The sequence below is a fragment of the Chanos chanos genome, chromosome 5, assembly GCF_902362185.1.
Source record: "Chanos chanos chromosome 5, fChaCha1.1, whole genome shotgun sequence".
Classification (NCBI taxonomy): Eukaryota; Metazoa; Chordata; class Actinopteri; order Gonorynchiformes; family Chanidae; genus Chanos; species Chanos chanos.
Genome location: NC_044499.1, coordinates 37,406,722 through 37,425,778, shown reverse-complemented (window position 1 = coordinate 37,425,778; position 19,057 = coordinate 37,406,722). Strand labels below are relative to the sequence as shown.

Sequence of the window (19,057 nt, the reverse complement as noted above, 5' to 3'; positions counted from 1 at the left end):
GTTAAATCTTCTAATTACCAGGTGCATAATGAATTGCGTATTTTCTGTTATATATTTAATTTTGTTATATCGTTAAAGTTAATATTTAATTACTGTTAGGCCTACTTGCAAAGTACCTACATTAGGTTACTAGACGACTAAACTGACCCCGTTAGTTTACGGCCTATGAACTAGCAACTTTTAAAAATATTTTTATATATAAAAATATAAGAAAATGTTTACGTTATAAGTTATCCTATTCTATTCCTATGGCTCAATATACTCCTCTGCATCGAGATCGTTACAAGTTTTAACAGCCATTGAGCTCAGTAAGCCCTACAGTCAGCCGGCTGGAATGTGCCTTAAGTTGTGTCTGAGAGTCAGCCGACAATCGGCGTCATTGGAATTCTCCTTGTAGCCCGTTTCCCCTCTTCAGTTCCTATGAATTGCAATAGCCAATGGACTTAGTACGTTTGATGTGATGTCACCGTGTGCCGCTTGCATGTTACGGTTCTTTTAGAATAAAAATGATATAGCAGACCCTTGCACCACAACGTTCACAATGTTAGATTCGCTTACTTTCCTTCTGGAGAAAGTTTTCCTCCTTACTCAATTCAATATTTTCAGTTTTATTCCGTCACAAGGAGACAAGGAGAAGTGCGCGAGACACTACGAAGCAGGCAGGAATTTACAGCGAGGGGACCTCTTAGAAGTCCCACGGACTTTGTTTGTCCACTTCGGAATCTATCTGGGTGATAACAAAGTTGCACATATGATGCCTGATATCATGCCAGTTCTGACGAGAAACAAGTCACGCATTCAGAAAGTGGTCAATAATAAACGCCTTCTTCTCGGAGTACTGTGTAAATATGCCACTATCCGGATAGACACATTGGAAGACTTTGCATATGGATCACCAGTTTTACTGAATACGATGGACAGCAGTTTAAAAAAGCAGCCACTACCGAATGAGGATGTAGCAAGGAGAGCGGAGATGCTTGTCGGCAGAATTCCTTACAGTCTCCTGTGGAATAATTGCGAACATTTCGTGACGTACTGCAGATATGGCACTGGGTTCAGTTTGCAGACGGACAAGGTAAAAGGTTTAAATTTGCGACTTCTGTGTAATATTTCTAATTAACCTCTTGTTAGCTTCAAACATCTAAACAGCCCACCGCATGTAGACCATAATCATACTTTCCAAAATGTAGTCGATATGAATTAGACTATCACGAGCAATCCGTACTTATGACTAATATCACAAACAGGTCGAATAACGATTCTGGTTCGAAGAACACATAGTTCTGACAGGTTATTATTTCAGCTAATTCCTCCAGTTTGTAACTTCTTACCAATTTAAGCAGATGATTGCAGACAAAGAATGCATTTGCTATGTTAGTGCAAATGGAATAGCAAATCGATGTCGTCTGCGTAATCCGTAGAGGAGTTATTATAACGTCTTTAATTAGGCTATCGGAATTTTTTTTCATTCATAATGAAAGACCCCCCCCCTCCTCTCTCTTTTATCGGTGAGCTAATGTAGACGAAGTATGAAAATGTCTTCGACATATTTTAAATTTGACTGCTTAAAATTATGTAGAAATCAAAGAAAAATCTTGAAGGCGCCCGTTGCTTGTTGCAGTTGTTTATTGTGTAATTCGTATATTAAATCAAGTAGCTTCGCAGATGCTCCACAATGGGTCAGTATGAAATTATACTTCTTGCTGAAAAGAGCACTTTTATTTCGTAAAATCTGGGATGAAAAAAGCTGCTGTGTAAAGCGTTTAGATAGTACAACCATATACAAGGGGTTCTCAGACAAAGTCTCATTCATTCTTCCTATTCCCTGAACAGTTTTGTGAGTGGCTGAAATCTGTTATCCGGGACCAGAGGAGTGTTTTTCTTACAGCGCTTCTTGGAACATTGTCCATCATTTTCTTGGGAATGGCGCCGTCCACCGCCCTTCCAGCGCTCCTCATACCGTTTACTCTTTGGATGGCCGGGTAGCATGAAAATCCACTTCAGCATTAAAGAGCCTATGTTTGTAGATATTTAAATGTTGACACATGACTAATTTGCTGTCATTCGCTGTCGTTTTCATCATGCAATGTTTTAATAATCTGCTATTCTAATTCAGTAATCTATTCTCATTCTAGTTAAATTAATCTATAAATTGTCTTGAATTTAGTCCGTCTAAGTATATTTTGCTCGTTGTTTTTGTACAGAGTGTATTTTAACACATTTTCCATAATAAATATTAAATACTAGCAATTGTGTCCATGCTGCTCCTGATATTTGTGGCTCTCTTTCTCTCACTCTCTCTGTTTGTATATATCTATATGTAAACACACAAACACACACACACATATGGATTAGTAAGGTGGTTTCAGATAACTAGGGTGATGCATAAAAAAATTAAAAAAGAAACGAAAGTCTAGCACTGTCACCAGAAGTTTGTTGTTTGACTCTTTTCTGCACAGAACTGTTGATATGAGGACAAACTAGGTTCATTTCAGTTGACACTGACTCAAAATGGCTCTCAGTTCTTCTTATCGGAGAGGTGGTAAGCCTCTGTAATAGCGATGTTTCCTCTTGCTCCGGGACATTTCGGCAGAGAACTGTTGTACTCAGGAGTCAAATCAACATGTCCTTGTGGCTGCTGGACTGTTCCCTTATCACGACACCATTGTTATACCATCAGTAAGGCCAAATTTCTGTGCAGACTGTGCAAAGAAGTTAAATTTGACAAGTACACTGGAAAACAAAATTTGGGAACCCTAACTAGAATTCTAGACACTTGCAGAAGTGGAAAGAGATGTTTGCCTGATCTTTCAGTTCTGAGGTGAGGATGAGTAGAGCAGGGTGAGATCTGTCAAGTACAAACACAAATCTCTATATATGTAGAGAGAGAGAGAGAGAATTACCTGCCAGATCTAAAGAGTTTATACTCCCACTCTCTCGCTGTATGTGTGTGTGTGTTTGAGCACACATGTATACACCTTTTTGTTGTAACAAGGTAATATATATATATATATATTATATATACAATATGTGTGTGTATATGTATATATGTATACATATATATATACACACACACACACGTACACTGCCTCAGGAAGTGGTGGGAAAGTGCATTTACTGGTATGGTCATAGTGAATTCATGTAAAATATGACAGTTAACAGAGACATTGTATTTCAATTTAAAATATTAGATATTTCAATACATTACACAGGATGCTCATTCCAAACTGTTCCTAGACTTAGCTTTAACTGGACACAGGTCTTGGAAACTTCAGAAACATCACCACAACAGAGCATTGTTGTATGTTAAGAGAAAATGTTTTTGTCCTAAATGACGATGTTCCTTTCCTCCCAACACAGGTCTTTATGCACAAAACACAAAAAGGAGAACAGACTGACTGTCAAACTGGAGCTCAAGGGCACTTGGACAGATATGTCTAGAACAATAAGTGTGAGGAAATAACTTATGCAACTGACATTTGCCAAATTTGGGAGAAGAATTATATTCTTACAACTGTGCCTCCATTTCAGCACACCTTACACAATCCCAATAAAGAGAGCTATAATTGATGAAGCAGATTAATACTATTTTTTTTAGATTTCCTCACTCTTGAACAATAAAAGAACAAAGCAAAACAAGCATTGGGAAACTACATTGTTCCTTTAAGCATGTGATAGACCAAAGCCTCTTGTTGAGTTCTCTGGAAAATGTCCACAGAGCTCTAATCCTGACTCCCCCCCCCGGACTGGTGTTGGAGGAATAAAACACCAAGGCACCAAACTCTCCAGAGAACACAACCTCTCTGCCCAGGATGATGTTTCCTCTGAGGTTTTTCAGTCTCTTTTTCGTTGCCGCAACAACAGACTATGATGAGAAGGAGAAAGAAAAAAAGAAAGAAGGAGCCTACGACATTTCTGTCTTCAAAAGAGGGGATCTCCTAGAGGTGCCCCGCACCCTCTTCACACATTTCGGGATCTATCTAGGGAACAACCGTGTGGCTCATTTCATCCCAGACATTCTGCCTATTTTCTCCTCAAACAAGGCCACTATTGCCCAGATGGTAAGCAACAGCAGGCTCATTCTAGGGGTCATTGCAAAAGTGGCAAGCGTACGTATAGACACTGTGGAGGACTTTGCGTATGGTGCAGAGATTCTGGTGAACCACACGGATGAGGTGTGCAGCCGGCCTCCATTCCCCGGTGACGAGGTGGCCAGGCGGGCAGAGAAGCTGCTAGGTCCAATGACCTACAGCCTGCTGTGGTACAACTGTGAACATTACGTCATGTATTGCAGATATGGCACTAGCATGAGCTTCCAAACATACCAGGTGAGAAGCCTCACACTCATATTAATATAAGCTGTCAATCAAAACTGGTTTGGATCACCACTCTTTTATAGAGTCTGTCTACCGAGTGTCGTGCCAATGCAGGCGTCGTCTCCAATGTGTGTTGTAGGTCTGTGGTCTCCTCTTACATTCTTTTAAGACAAGACTCAGCTTGACATTTAACAAAGCTGTTTCCTTGTGGTGTGAATTCAAACATACACAAAGTCCATTTCTTCATACATTCCACTTGGTTTCTGGCAGGTTTTCAAAAATTCCTATTTTTTCAGTCATGCTTCGTCTTATGGCTTAACATACTGAAGAAAAGGAAAGGATCCTGAGTATATCAGTCTGGTCTTGTTTTATGCATTTTTTGAAAAACGTTGCTCAATACACCCTCAGATTAATATTGTTCCCTTTCTGCTCTGTAATGCTGAGTCAGTGACAGGTTGGCTAACACTGTTAAGCTTTAATTGGTTTAAATGCTTACTACAATACCCACTGTTAGTGTTTTAAAGTGTATTACAAATATGTTTAAATTCTATTGTTAAATATCATAGACAAAATGAAAAAAAAAACAAACAAACACTGAAACTAAACACATTTGACAGCTGCACCTTGATAAGTAATGCTGTCAACTTTGTGGACAACGTATGGGAATACACACACAGAGGTGCCCCGCACCCTCTTCACACATTTCGGGATCTATCTAGGGAACAACCGTGTGGCTCATTTTATCCCAGATATTCTGCCTATTTTCTCCTCAGACAAGGCCACCGTGTGTCTAAGCTTCAATATAAATAGCAAAAAATACAGCAAAAAGAAAGTGAAAGACAATCTCTGTAAAAGACAGCTACATTATTTGTAAAATGTGCAAGAATTTATTCAAAGGACCTTAATCTAGATGCGCCATCAGTGGCATAAGAAACATTTTGATCACCCTCTGTTGTAAGAACACAAAAACCTACCACTCTACTGTAACTAATTAAATCTAATGAGCTCTCTCTCTCTCTCTCTCTCTCTCTCTTTTTTGCCTTTCTCTCTAGTTTTGTAAAACAGTTCGGAAGATTGTCTGCAGCAAGACAAGTGCTTTCCTCAGTGCACTCTTATGCTTGTCCATCATGTTGTACTTCGGCTCCCTGTCTCTACATGGAATCTTACCGACCCTACTCATCCCCTTCACTATATGGATGGCATCCTGATTTCTTTCCCCAGAAAATGACTGGTTGTGTTACAGAAATATAATCCACTTCCACACAGTGTGGTGTACAATTTGTCCTTATATTCTTACAAGAAACTCGTAAAATAACTGAGCTGGTTCAATGTACAGAAGACTGATTTAGGAATGTACTTTTTTTTTTTTTTTTAATTCAAGAAAGATTCAGGTGTTGGGTACATTTGTCAATGTGTGTCCATTCACATATTGATCCATGAAGATATGTTCATTAATTTATTATCTTATTCTGTGTATTGTGGCCTATGGATTATTAACAGTAAATATCACAGAATTAAAGTTTGTTTTTCTTTTTTGATAACATTTAGCCTTTCTTTAATTACGTAATCATCGCATATATCTATTTTGATGCAACTAGATATTTGTCAAAGTTTACTCTTTGTCTTTTGAGTAAAGCCCGCTGTAGGGGCAAAATAATTCTCTGGTCTTTGATTGGCTCATAGAACGTCAATGTTTGCTCAGAATCAGAGTGCTGGATCAATCGAGATTGTTGGTTAACAGGTTATAGCTGCATCCACACAAGTTAAGTAAAGAAGCCACCTGAATTGTTACAGTTATTTGGTGAGAAACCATTTTGACATTTAAAATCAGTCAGTGGCGACAGTCCATTAACATACATTGGCTGATATCCGTACGGACCGATTCCCACAGTGTAGCCAGTGTAGTTGTCAAGTTATCAAACCTGATCTAGCTAGCCGAAGCTAGCCGCTACGCGAAATTGGTTTCTGGTTTAGGAACTTCGATTTATGCTTCTGTTCTTGCAAGCTAAAGTAGTCTGTATCTATATATGTTATCTATTTTTTTTTACCACACATTAACACATCGGTACTAGGTGTTATGTATAAGCAACGGTTTTTTCGGTTAGTTTTAGTTCTTTCTTCTGAGTTTACATCAGCCATTCAGCTAACCAAAGTTGATCACTCGCAGAGGTTTGATTGGGGTTAATGAAACAAACTCCTCATCTCACGGTATCAAATGTAATCTAGCTTCCTTTCCGGAAACCAAGGTAAAGACTGAGGTGCATTTATTGAAGCTATTACTGATGGCTCAACGAGATTGGTCTTTGCCTTGTGACCTTTAAATCACAGTTAGCTATGTAACGTTGCCTGTCATGCTAAAAAATTTCACAACTGTTTAATGCTTCCCGCCAAAGTGACGTGACAGTTTAGTAGCAAGGACGTTTCATCAGGAATAAATAAGAAAGCGTCAAGTCGAAGCCAAGCTAATAAACCACAGTCTTCCAGATTTCGTACTAAGTGAGGATCTAAAAACTGTTAATAAATAAGTCATCAAGTGCCTTCATTTTAACATCACTTTACATCAGATCATCAATTGTGGTTCTACTTTAGGAAGCAGTGCTAATTTGGCATGGATGAAGGGAGTACAAATCGGTCCTGTGAGGAAAGCCGAATGGACAGCCCTAACGAGGCAGCTCTTTTGGCTTTGATGGAGAAAACAGGCTACAGTATGGTTCAGGAAAATGGACAGAGAAAATTTGGTGGTCCGCCTCCAGGTATGGATGGAATGCTTTAGTTTAAGTCATTTAAACGTCTGGAAGGCTTAGTATATTCTCTCAACGAGAGCGAAATTATACATCTTTCATTTCTGGTTAGAAAAGTGAGAGAAAAACTGTAAGAGATAAACTTGGCCAATAAGAACACAGTTGTGTGTTTGAGAGAGAAAATGAATCCAATCATCTAGAGTTGGCAGGTTGCAAGCATGTGTTTAATGGGAAATTAGTAACCGATACGTGTGGTAATTGTGACTGTAATGGTAGGTGGCACTAGCACACAAGCCAAGAATACTGTTTGTGTTTTTGAGGTTGGGAGGGACCCCCTCCACCACGAGGCTGTGAGGTGTTCGTGGGAAAAATCCCACGGGACATGTACGAGGATGAGCTCGTGCCAGTGTTTGAGCGCGCTGGCCGCATTTACGAGTTTCGCCTGATGATGGAGTTCAGCGGTGAGAACCGGGGCTATGCCTTTGTCATGTACACCACCAGAGAGGCAGCCCAGCGGGCTATCCATCTCCTCGACAACCATGAGATCCGACCGGGGAAGTTCATCGGAGTGTGTGTGAGCCTGGACAACTGCCGCCTGTTCATTGGATCTATACCCAAAGACAAGAGGAAAGAGGAGATTCAAGAAGAAATGATGAAGGTCAAAGTTGTTAAACTTGGCAGGAATTTACACACTTACCTCTGAAAGACCTGGATGTGTGAGGATTTTCTATGCTTATCCACACATAGCTCAGTGATAGAAGGCAAAATGCGTGGCTTGAGATTTCTAGTTTGCGAACCAGAATGTGTTAGTATTTTAAAAATATAATGAAAATTTGTGGAGCAGCAGACACACATTCACACACCAACAGATAAGGTAATGCACAGGTGCTCAATTAAAGAATAAGTGTTTTCAAACTCGCTCACCTACTTTCATTGTAGAGTATTTGAGTGAATTGAATTGTGTAAATCATCAGGTGACAGAGGGAGTGGTGGATGTCATTGTCTATCCCAGTGCTACAGACAAGAGTAAGAACCGTGGCTTTGCTTTCGTGGAGTATGAGTCGCACAAAGCTGCTGCCATGGCCCGGAGAAAGCTCATTCCAGGTACTGTGTGTTGGGCAGATAGAGTTACTGGGAATATGGACATAGCTGATAATACCTCTTTAGCCCACATGTGTTATGTCAAATATGTACCTCAGTTAGTGCCTGATCAGATGACAAACTGGCTGTTGACTGTTTAGCTGATTATAGCTATGCTTATTTCTGAAGTCATACATTTCATTCTTTCAGACACCAGTATTAAGGTATTTTTTTCTTTTGCCTGGCTATGAAAATACCTGTTCTCTGGGTCCCTCTGAAACACTTGTATTTCGTCATCTGGTTTTCTTAGGGACCTTCCAACTGTGGGGTCACACCATCCAGGTAGACTGGGCGGAGCCAGAAAAGGATGTGGACGAGGAGACGATGCAGCGTGTTCGTGTACTTTATGTGCGAAACCTCATGCTTCACACCAGTGAGGAGACCCTTCGTGCTGAGTTTTCTCGCCTCAAGCCTGGTTCGGTGGAGCGCGTGAAGAAGCTGACCGATTACGCTTTCGTTCACTTCCACAACCGCGAGGACGCGCTGGCCGCCTTGCACACTATGAACGGCAAGCTCATCGACGGCTCGCCCATCGAAGTCACCCTTGCCAAGCCCGTCAGCAAAGACGGGGGCCGTAGGTGTGGTCCACGGGGGGGCCAGAATGGACTGACGGCGGGCACCTGCGGCGATACCGGCTTTCTCTTCCCGAACAAGGACGACCCCGGTCTGGGAATGGGCCTCCCAGGAACGGGTGAAGGATTGCCCCTCGCCAGACGTCCTCTGGGCTTCTCTCCTCGTTTGAACAGCCCTTACGCTGTGGATGTGGAGAGGTTCGTTTACCCGTTCATCCCCGGCTCCAATCTGGTACCGGTCAGCCTCCAAACCCTTAGGCCCAGTCAGCTGAGCTCTGCTGTGTCCCTGCTGGAATATTACTGCCACAAGAACAGCTGGTCACTGCCTGAGTATTACCTGTACTCCACCGTTGGTCATGAGGGAAAGACTCTGCTCATCTACAAGGTTGTCATCAGCAGCACCAGAAGCAGCTTCATGCCTGATAAAGTCTGCACCATGCTGGAGGATGCAAAGGAGCTTGCAGCCCAAAATGCCCTCTGGAATCTGGGTTAGAGAATTACTTACATGTACACGCTCACACATGTACACATCATGACTTGTCTTTTCTTTTTTTTTTTCATACAGTGGTCTCCTAAATAACTGTAATTTGTCTATAACACAGCATTCTTGACTGATTGAAAGTATACAATGGACACAAGGGTGCAAAAGCTAGATTTACAGAACTCAGTTTGAACATTTGACTGAATGTTTTTTAGATGAAAATATATAAATGAGCTGTTGAAATGCATTTTTTTTATTTAAATGAAAGATTCTTTAGCTCATTGCTTAATTAAATTTCTGTCGAGAAAGAAAAAGGACATATATAATACATGCTTTGTGTGATTTGTCTATTGGACTGTTTTCCTACATCTTTCATAATGTTACCTGGTAAATGGCAGGGAGAACAGGAGTGTGAATATCAGGGCTGTGCATCAGAGAATTGCAGATCTCTGGCATGCCTCTAACTTTGGTATGTCTGGTGTGTGTGTGTGTGTTTGTGTGTGTGATGTCTTTCTTTTTTTTTGCATGTATGTGTTCTCCAGATTGTTCGTACCATGCACCTGCTTCTCCTGGAAATTTGTCACCTCCTGCTGCATCAGGGACAGGTCTGCTGTCATACAGCTGTCGACCACTCCCATACCCAGGGTACCCTCTGTCCACCCTCTCCCCAACTCTACCCATCTCCAGCACCAACGGCCAGAGGCTCTTCATCTCCGGCCAGTCACCTTTCTTCTGATCATGCCTGTGTGTGTGTGTGTGTGTGTTAAACCCAACATATGTTCAAATACATGTAATATAAGGTTAATAGGATTCTATTGTTGACTATCTATTGTTGATTTCTTTTGTGGGTGTTTAAAGGGACGGTTGAATTTGAAGTGGCTAGTTGGCATTTGTTTTGTGTTGCTAGCTAACGTGTTGAGTGTGTGTAGAGTAGGTGGTTTGGTTCCAGTTAGTGATTGGCTGCTATGTTTTGTTTGGCCATTATATGTTTTCACTTTTGTGCATCTCACTCTCAGGTATTTATGTTCTAACAGCAAAGGAAGGAATTTGGCTTTTTTCATACTCAGATTTAAATGTAAAAGTTTAGAATACCAGCCTCATAAAATCACAAACACCAACATCGTAACACCCTTATATTGCTTGATAGAAACAAACTTAAATCCCGAACCAACTAGCAAAGGCAATCTTTGTAATGATGAAACAACAGTGGGTTATATTTTGATACATAATATTTCTTTCTTTTTTTTTCTTTAACATGCCTTTCTTTTTGTGTAGCTCTTACACAGTCTTTCCTTGTCTGTTCCTGTATGGCCAGTGCTCCTAACAGATTTCTTTTAGCCCAGCGACAGTCTTCAGATTGTGAAGCCAAGGAAGAGTTGATGCTGAACTGAGGGGTGCAGATGAGGCTGTACTGTGCAGGACTGATAATGACAAAAAGAACAGAAGGGCCTATGGGAACGAAATAGGAAATATCACCCGCCTGGATTTATGTTGTTTTCTCTTAGTTATCAACGCCACCTGTGGTTTCATTTGTTTTTATAGTCATAATGTCTGAGAAAACAGACATACACCTGCTCAGACAGATCAATAACACATAGGGATCATTTTCAATGAAATGTGATAATTTATTTAAGAGCCTCTCTACAGATACATGCTGAACTTTGAGGACTTTCAGTACCACAAGTGTAAAGTAAATCAAGGGAAATTCCAAAATGTAAAACTGATGTCTAAAGGTACACCCAGGTGTAAATTCCAATTATAACTTTCAAAAGTCTCTAATTTATTGGTTAAATCAGCTCATTACATACTATTTCCTTGCTCTTTAATAACTTTCAGTAACTTAAGTATTTAATTGATCTGTAACGTTTTCTTATTTATTTTGTTTTGTGTGTTGTGTTTAAATTATTTGCTTTGAGCTTCCAAATTGCCTTTACATACAAATGACATCTATTCCACCAAAACAGGCTTTGTTTGTTGAATTATATTCTCAAGGATTGGCCAAAACGTAGCTCAAACTGGAATGGGATTGAGACATTTGTCTTTGTTCATGTTTTTTTTTTTAGTTTTTTTTTTTAGTTTTTAGACATTACATTTCTAACAAATTGTAAAACTGTTCCAAGCATTGACTTGTCATGTTCTTGTATCGCTTCAGGAATGTTATAGAAAAAAAGAGTTTATCCTTATACTCCTGTTAACTACTTCTCTGCTGGGAACTTTTTAAAGTTTGATCATGTTGATTTGAATAAATATAATAAAGTGCAGTTTAACTGATATCCTTTGTATGTGTTTCTGTTTATTGTTATGTAATTGGATTGGTATTTTCATGTTTCTGTAACAACAGAGACTGTGGAAGTCTACGTACTGTGCACCTGAAACAGAGTACTGCAGAACCCTCTGATAGGTGGGCTACTGTAGTTCAGCGATATGTGAGTTGAACCATAATGTCAGCATTGTTGGAAGTGGTCTTAAGATACAAACCAGCTGGAGGATGTAGTCTCAAGCCTGCCTGGCCCTGGCTTGAGATATGACACCTTGTTAAAGCTCTCCATTTTCCTGTCAGCTCATAAAAATGTCTGGAGGTCATAGTTGAGTAGGAATTGCAGAATATAAGTTATTGATAATTGCTCAGTGAGTTAGACAAAAGTACATTTGAATTTAACAGGCAGAATGAATCCATTAGAACTGGTCAGTATTTGAAGACTTAAAAATTAGTCAGCTTTTTGTCATTACACTATTGTGTAGAGTATGTTAAACTCCCAACCACATTGCCTGCAAAGAAAGACTAAACAATGACATCTATTTTGATGATTGAGTGATCCCAAGCAGTTGTTTATAGTGTTGTTTTGACAGGAGAATGTAAATTGCTGAGGTTGGAAAATGTAGGCACGTTTTGTGGTAAAGCATTATTGTTGAAGTAGCATACCAAACTCCATTAACAGCTTTTGCTGGTCACAAAGATATTCAGAGACTATGCCAAACTGGAATAGCATCTAGATTCCAGACCACCGCACCTCCTGTCTCCAGATCATACCAAGATGGAATGGAATTGGGTTGTGAGAGTGGACGACAGTTTTAGAGACTCTAGCCTTCTGGGTAGTAACACAAACAACGAGTATTCGTCCGCTTTCACTCCCATATTAGATGCGGTAAAATCAGCAATGTAACAGCAGTGAAGTGTTTTTGGTGTATTTTCTTTGTGTTTTAATATCTGGCCTGCAGGTGGCAGAGTTGTAGCATTTTGGTTGGGGAGTGCTCATTGGAACATGGAGGACGTGGAAAGGAAAGGACATAAAAGACGAAAGACCATCAAAGAGCCAAGGAAGAGATGTGGTGTAAACAAAGCTATTTATCACAGCCCTTTTGTTACAGCTCTGGGCTGATAATGATTTGACAGGTTCATACTTTAGACTTAGACTTAGACTGCTTTAATTGTCATTTCCACATATGCATGTCTCACGCATGCAGGGAAACAAGATTGCGTTTCACGAGGACTGCAGTGCCACATAAAAAAAGTAAATAACAAACAATAAATATTGAAAACAAAAACAAAAAATACTAAGTAGTAAATATTCAAAACAAAAAGTACTAAGTAAAACCCTTTACAATATACTATATATAATACAGTATACAGTACAATACAATATACAATGCAGTGAAAAATATACAAAATACACAAAACCCCTGTACATACACACACACTGTACAACAAATGCCTCTGTACACATTAAACATTATTTTCGCAAACCCAGACATAACGAGTACACCTGACATGGACAGTGAGTTACTAGCAGCAAATAGTTGTGCAGGTAGGTGAGTTATTTGGGGTGACAGTGCAGTTTATTGTACAAAAGGAAGAGGGTCAGAAAGTCATTGTGTTGAGGTTCTGAGCGTTCAGGCTGCTGAGGAACCTCACAGCTCGAGCAATGAAACTGTTGCATAGTCTGGTGGAGGCAGCGCGGATGCTCCGGTACCTCCTGCCAGAGGGTAAGAGGGTGAGGTGGATGTGGGGAGGGTTGGTGGGGTCCTTCACGATGCTGAGGGCCTTCCGGGCGCACCGTGCATCGTAGATGACCTGGATTGATGGGAGAGCAGTTGGGGTAGTCATGTTAAGCAAACTATGGTGTACTGATGGCTTCAATAGAGAATTAAATGAAGAGCTTCACAGAGATGTTCAGAAAGACAACATCGTCTATTTGTTAAAAACAAACAAACAAATCGTTTGTTTGAAGCAGAAATGGTCTTAGAGTGGCAGTATTATGGTTGTCAGATGAATGTCAGATAACATCTCCAACAATCCCAAAACAACTGGTATCACAATTTTTATTCATTTATTTATTTCTGTTTATGTGTGTATGTGTATGTGTGTGTGTGTGTGTGTGTGTGTGTGTGTGTGTGTACTTGTTTTTTACTGATGTTCTACTGGGAGACCAGTAGGGGAAAAAAAACAGTTTTTTTTTGTTTTCATAAAAGATATTGCTGTTGTTTATTAAGTGTTTTCTGGTTAGAGTGCGAAGGTTTAGAGTTAGGTAGTTATTCTTAACTTTTGTCATATTCAGTGGGTGATTTGTGGGGGGATGTGGGGGGGATGCCATCCCCCTTGCTAGCTTGTTAACCTGCCATCCCCCTATATACTCTATGGACTAGTGTCAGTGACCATTGGGCCATCCCCCCTGTTCAAAAATAACAAATCGCCTACTGGTCATAAGGGAAGTCAGTGGAGGGTCCCCAGAGCTCACGTGGTGTGTGTGTGCTGTGTAAAAACACAAACATTTTCTTTCCCATGATTTTATTTGCTGTAGTTTTACTGTTTTTTGTTTGTCTGTTTGTTTGTTTTTGTTTTTTATACCTCAATTTCAGTTATTGTTTATTAGCACATCGAGACAGCAGTATGCGTATACATTTTCCCTTCTCCCTTTTCCTTGTTTTTGTCCTATATCCTTTGACATTTAACTCTAAGATTCACTTTAATTTATTGACTCTATAAAAGTTGCCAACTGTGCTACGGCATTGTATGATGTATATTTGACAGTTTCCTGATGTATCCCAGTAGACTGCAGATATTATTTAGCTGACGGTAAAAGTGGTTTGTAGCACGCTGTATTCCCATAGTAAAACTGTAGTTCAGTCAATTCTAACAAGGTTTTTGGGACAGCACACTCATTACATCATGTTGATTCTTCAGCGCCAACAAAGTTAACTGTGCTGAAGGTCGTGCCCTCCTATGTAACATAAACAGAAGGTAAGTGGTGTCACTGAGTGTTTTGGGGTAACTGTAAATTTTAAACAATTTTAAATTCCCTGTATGTCTCAGCTGTTCCTGGAGACTTAATTTCTCTACCTCTCTGATGCCAGCTATATATAGGCCCTGTGTAATAGCACAGAGACGAGAGCATCCAAGCAGTATATCATTTTAAGCTGCTACCCCTTTGCTTTATGAGTTAGACAGGTATGGCAAATCTTACAGATTAAGTCAGGCAGCATTCAGTGTTCATAAAACACACACACACAAACGCACACATTCACAGAGAGACAAAACACACGGATGCGCACGCGCACACACACACACACGCACAAACACACACACACACACTTCTGAAAAATGGATAAGGAAGAGCACAGAGGTCAAACTGTAGTCTCAAGGTGTTGTTAGAATGGATTGAGGTGACAGCAAACATAGGTCAGATGGCAGATAGAAGGAAAAAAAAGAAAATAAATTCAGCTCTGTCAGTATTACCCTACCACATGCACACACCAACACAGTGCCCTGTATCAGCCTTTTCTATTTCACTGAACCCACATTGAAATGTAACAGTGTTTTCTCTAAATATATCCATTAAAAATATGTAAAACGTTAATGAAAACAGTGCAAACATGTTTGTATATGCAGGTTAAAAACATTTTAATGTGTATTCATAAATCAGGGGAGATTCAAGGAGCTCATTCATCACCCTCACTGTATTTTCTCAGTGTTAGTGACACAACTCATTTCCTCAGCTGGATAGTTCAAGTAATTATGGAAAATACTGTTGTACAGATTTTGCCTCTCTCTCTCTCCCTCGCTCTCTCTCTCTCTCTCTCTCTCTCTCCTACTCTTTCTCCCCCCCCCTTCTCTCTCTCTCTCCCTCTCTCTCTGGTTAAAATGTCAGGGAAGAGTGGTAATCCATTCATTGTCTGATCACATTTGGTCAGTTCAAAATAGATTCAAATGAATGTTCTTAACATTTTAAAGGCAAACATGTCACAGGATCAAATGAATCTTTGAGCAAAAGCTGAAAAATCTTTCACAATATTGCACTCTAAACATTCTAACCTGTTTTAATTTTACTGATTTCAAAGGCTTGTGAACCAGCGAAATATGATTTCGTGTTCCATAAATTAGAAAGGATTAAGGCCTAAAGCAATGATGTATTACTAATGAGGATACATTAATCCATGTGCAACAATTCATTGTGTATTAAAATATATTCATCCATTAACTATTAGTCACCCATTATTTCTATTAATGACTTTTCAGCTTTTGAAATAATTTTGATCATTTTCATTTTTTAAGGATACTAAGAATGAAACCATGCATTTTCTGTATCAAATGATTTTATGGTTGACAAACATTAACAAATTTGTAAAGATAAATCAAAGTTGCCTCAATTAAATGATGTTCTTTTAGTTTTCATGTTCATCAGCATGTTTTCGATGACAGGAAATGGTACTATCTGCCAAGCCATATGAGTATGACAGGATAATGTAATGTTCATGGTTTAGCTAAGCTAATTGTAGTTCACCATTAACTTAAGTGGTTACTAACACAAGGAAGATTTTTGCAAAACTTGGCTGTTCTGAATGTTGTGACAGCAAATGTTGAGTTTTCTGCTGTGCCTGTGAGTGTTTTCAATGTTGATGCTGTTCTCAGTCTCTTTAATTGCTGAAATTGATTTCTTTTGGGGCTCGTTAGTGTCATAAAATCAATCTTCAAGGACTAGCTGCCAAAGTTATGGAAGAGAAGTAATATGCTTTACACAGATTAACATGGGGAAGAGGACAGTCTATGAGGGATTAGTCATGTAATTTTAAACAAGCAGACTAATTCCACTGATGCCTCAGCATGGTTTTACTCAGCTCTTGACAGGTGTTGAAGATAACTTTAGCAAATCAAAAGTAAATCCAAACAAGATGAGTTCACTGCAGCAATTTAAAATCACTGTCTCTGTACTGTGCAGCCGCTGTAACCAAAATGTACATGCCCCAAACTTCAGGACGTTTGCGTAGTCCCACCTGCATTACATGTCACATTTTTATAATCAGTAGATTGTGACTATATGTTGATGTACCTCATTTACTCAGCAAAGTAAAACATTTCATACATAGATCTTGGCTGAAGCTCAACTTAGAATATGTTAATTATTTAAATAGCTTAAAGTAAAGTCAGAGACACCAAAATAAGAAAAATACTGAAATAAAAACAAAACTGAATCAATTATAATTCACAATGATAGACAAACTTGGCTAGACTAACAGAATGAACAGAAAAGGCAGAAAGGTGGACAATACACAAACATGGGAACCTGCAGCTAATGACTTCCTCTCCAAATGATCCATTTCCCCTCTAATAATACTTCATATAATGGCACCAGGACATCCAAATGAGGGACCAAATACTAGTCCAAGTTAAAGAAAACAAAAATATGCAAGGACATACAGGATAAGACACAAAAATGTTTACAGGAAAACTAAAGAGGACAAAGAAACACACTTGGATGATGGATGATTCATACACACAAGGCTGAAAAATATTATGTGGGAAATAAACAATATTTATCACAAGGTTGTTTACCTCATGACCATTGTACAGTAATCTGGACTGAAGAAAGAGAACACAAGGCTGGCCAGCCCTCTGTCTTTGCACACACACACACACACACACACACACATGCAGACGCACACACACACAAACTTATGAACCCTGTCATTACACAGTATAGGTGTTGATACTTGTAATGGGTGTTTAAACTCTCCCTCCTGTTACTTGACTCCAGGCTTACACTGCTGTGTCAATGCTGCCGTGCTGAATGGCAGTCTATAGCAGACAGACAGCAGTCTGTGGGGAAGAGAGGAACAGTATTGCACTGGGTTATGTATCCCATGTCAGCATGTCCAGTAAATGTCAAACCAATGTCATTATGTATGTGTGTGTGGATGTTCAGTCTCTGTTGATGTCTGTTTATGTGTTTTTGTTTGTTTGTGTTTTGTTAAGTTAATATACATTTAGCAAAGACAGGCAAAACTGATTGTCCAATTTAGAGTCCTCATAAGAATGGCTTGTTTGGCTTCTCCATTTGTCACAACCCAGACATTGATCAATTGCCCTAGGCTGACCCTTCACTGTGGAAAGGTCAAGTGCAGCTGCTGTCTGTCACAAGCTGGGTCCCTATGGACACCTGATGAGAGGCCAAATACCCATGAGGTTGGGAATAGTGAAAGGATTCAATGCAAGTGAAACACACCCACCCGCATACAAATACAAACACAACAGTGTGTCTGTGTAAGAGAGAGAACGAGAGAGGAAGTGTGCATATGTGTTTTACTTTGCTGCATAGTGAAGAGCTGGTTCCCAATAAATCCATGACTTGTCCTGTACATACATTCAAATAGAGTTTATCTATCAGCTGCGTCAAGAAGGGCAGGATAGGACATAAAACATTTTCTTACATTAACAAGTACACTATTAACCATTATACTGGTGCTCCAAAATACTATTAGTAAAATTAATTATTTCTATAGAGTAATTAACTACAGATTAATTAATCAACAACAGTAATAATTACCTAATATCATCTTCAACATGTTAATTCCATTTAATGCAGTTGTGATTTCATACTGTAACAGAACAACAAAGACTTTTTTAGCAAACATAAACAGAAAGAGAGAATTTTACAAAGCTCACCTGACTGAAATGGGGAAGCAATTGCAAGAGCAAAGTTTCTGAGGAAATGCCTAAATATGTCTACCCATCCCCAGGCTGACACCACAATTTGTTGTATAACAATCCAAAATTACAGTATATTTGAGTTGGAATTTTGTATTTGTGCTAACAAATCATATTTAACATTCTGATGCCATAATCACTTTTATTTTAATGGACAGGTTAAACAAAACGAAACGAAGCGAAATGAAACGAAACGACACGAAACAAAACAAAACAAAAAACAAAACTGAAAAATCTCGCTTTAAAAACTTTGCCCCCTCTTTAGTCCTCTGCGTCTTTGCAGTGATTACGCTCACATCTTATTAGAATATAAATGATCTGCTGATGGGAATTCACCCGTGTGGATTTAACCATTTAAGTGTCATTTCCCTGACTCTACAGGGATTAGTTCACCTGTCTGTGTACATCACCCTGTTGGTCGATGCATTCAAAACAGTATGAAATCAAAAGTCTCAGTAAGAACTGAGTAACAGAGCTCTTTACAGGCACAAGTCACGAGAGTTACTTTTGTTAAAAAAAGATTTCAAAGGCTCTGAGAATCCCAGGGAACACTGCTGAATCAATTATCAGGAAATAGAGGACACATAGAACTACCCATAATCTTCAAAGACCAGGTCACCCCCCCCCCCCCCAAAAAAAACCCCAAAAACTCAGCAGCGACGCAAGGAGAAATTGGTCAGAGCAGCAGTCAAGGGGCCAGAACCAGCTCTTAAGGGTTTGCAGTGTGACACAGCTGAGATGAGAGGAACTTTGAGCCAGCCTACAATTTCTCAGGTGCTCCACCAATATGGGCTGTACAGTAAAATGGTGCAGAGGGAGCCTTATTT

At 39.5% G+C, this 19,057-nt stretch overlaps 3 protein-coding genes across 3 annotated transcripts; all 3 read left to right on the top strand.

Moving 5' to 3' along the window:
- The first annotated feature begins 541 nt into the window (after positions 1-541).
- Positions 542-1,986, top strand: LOC115813378 (lecithin retinol acyltransferase-like). Its single transcript, XM_030776023.1, has 2 exons — positions 542-1,075; positions 1,834-1,986. The coding sequence occupies exons 1-2, from the start codon at positions 542-544 to the stop codon at positions 1,984-1,986; spliced, it is 687 nt and encodes a 228-aa protein (XP_030631883.1).
- A 1,829-nt stretch (positions 1,987-3,815) lies between these two features.
- Positions 3,816-5,524, top strand: lratb.2 (lecithin retinol acyltransferase b, tandem duplicate 2). The gene is made up of 2 exons (XM_030776024.1): positions 3,816-4,328; positions 5,369-5,524. The coding sequence occupies exons 1-2, from the start codon at positions 3,816-3,818 to the stop codon at positions 5,522-5,524; spliced, it is 669 nt and encodes a 222-aa protein (XP_030631884.1).
- A 1,400-nt stretch (positions 5,525-6,924) lies between these two features.
- On the top strand, positions 6,925-9,986 carry rbm46 (RNA binding motif protein 46). Its single transcript, XM_030775992.1, has 5 exons — positions 6,925-7,069; positions 7,378-7,715; positions 8,032-8,161; positions 8,448-9,257; positions 9,793-9,986. Exons 1-5 carry the CDS (start codon positions 6,925-6,927, stop codon positions 9,984-9,986), a joined length of 1,617 nt encoding a protein of 538 aa, XP_030631852.1.
- Positions 9,987-19,057: the final 9,071 nt, after the last annotated feature.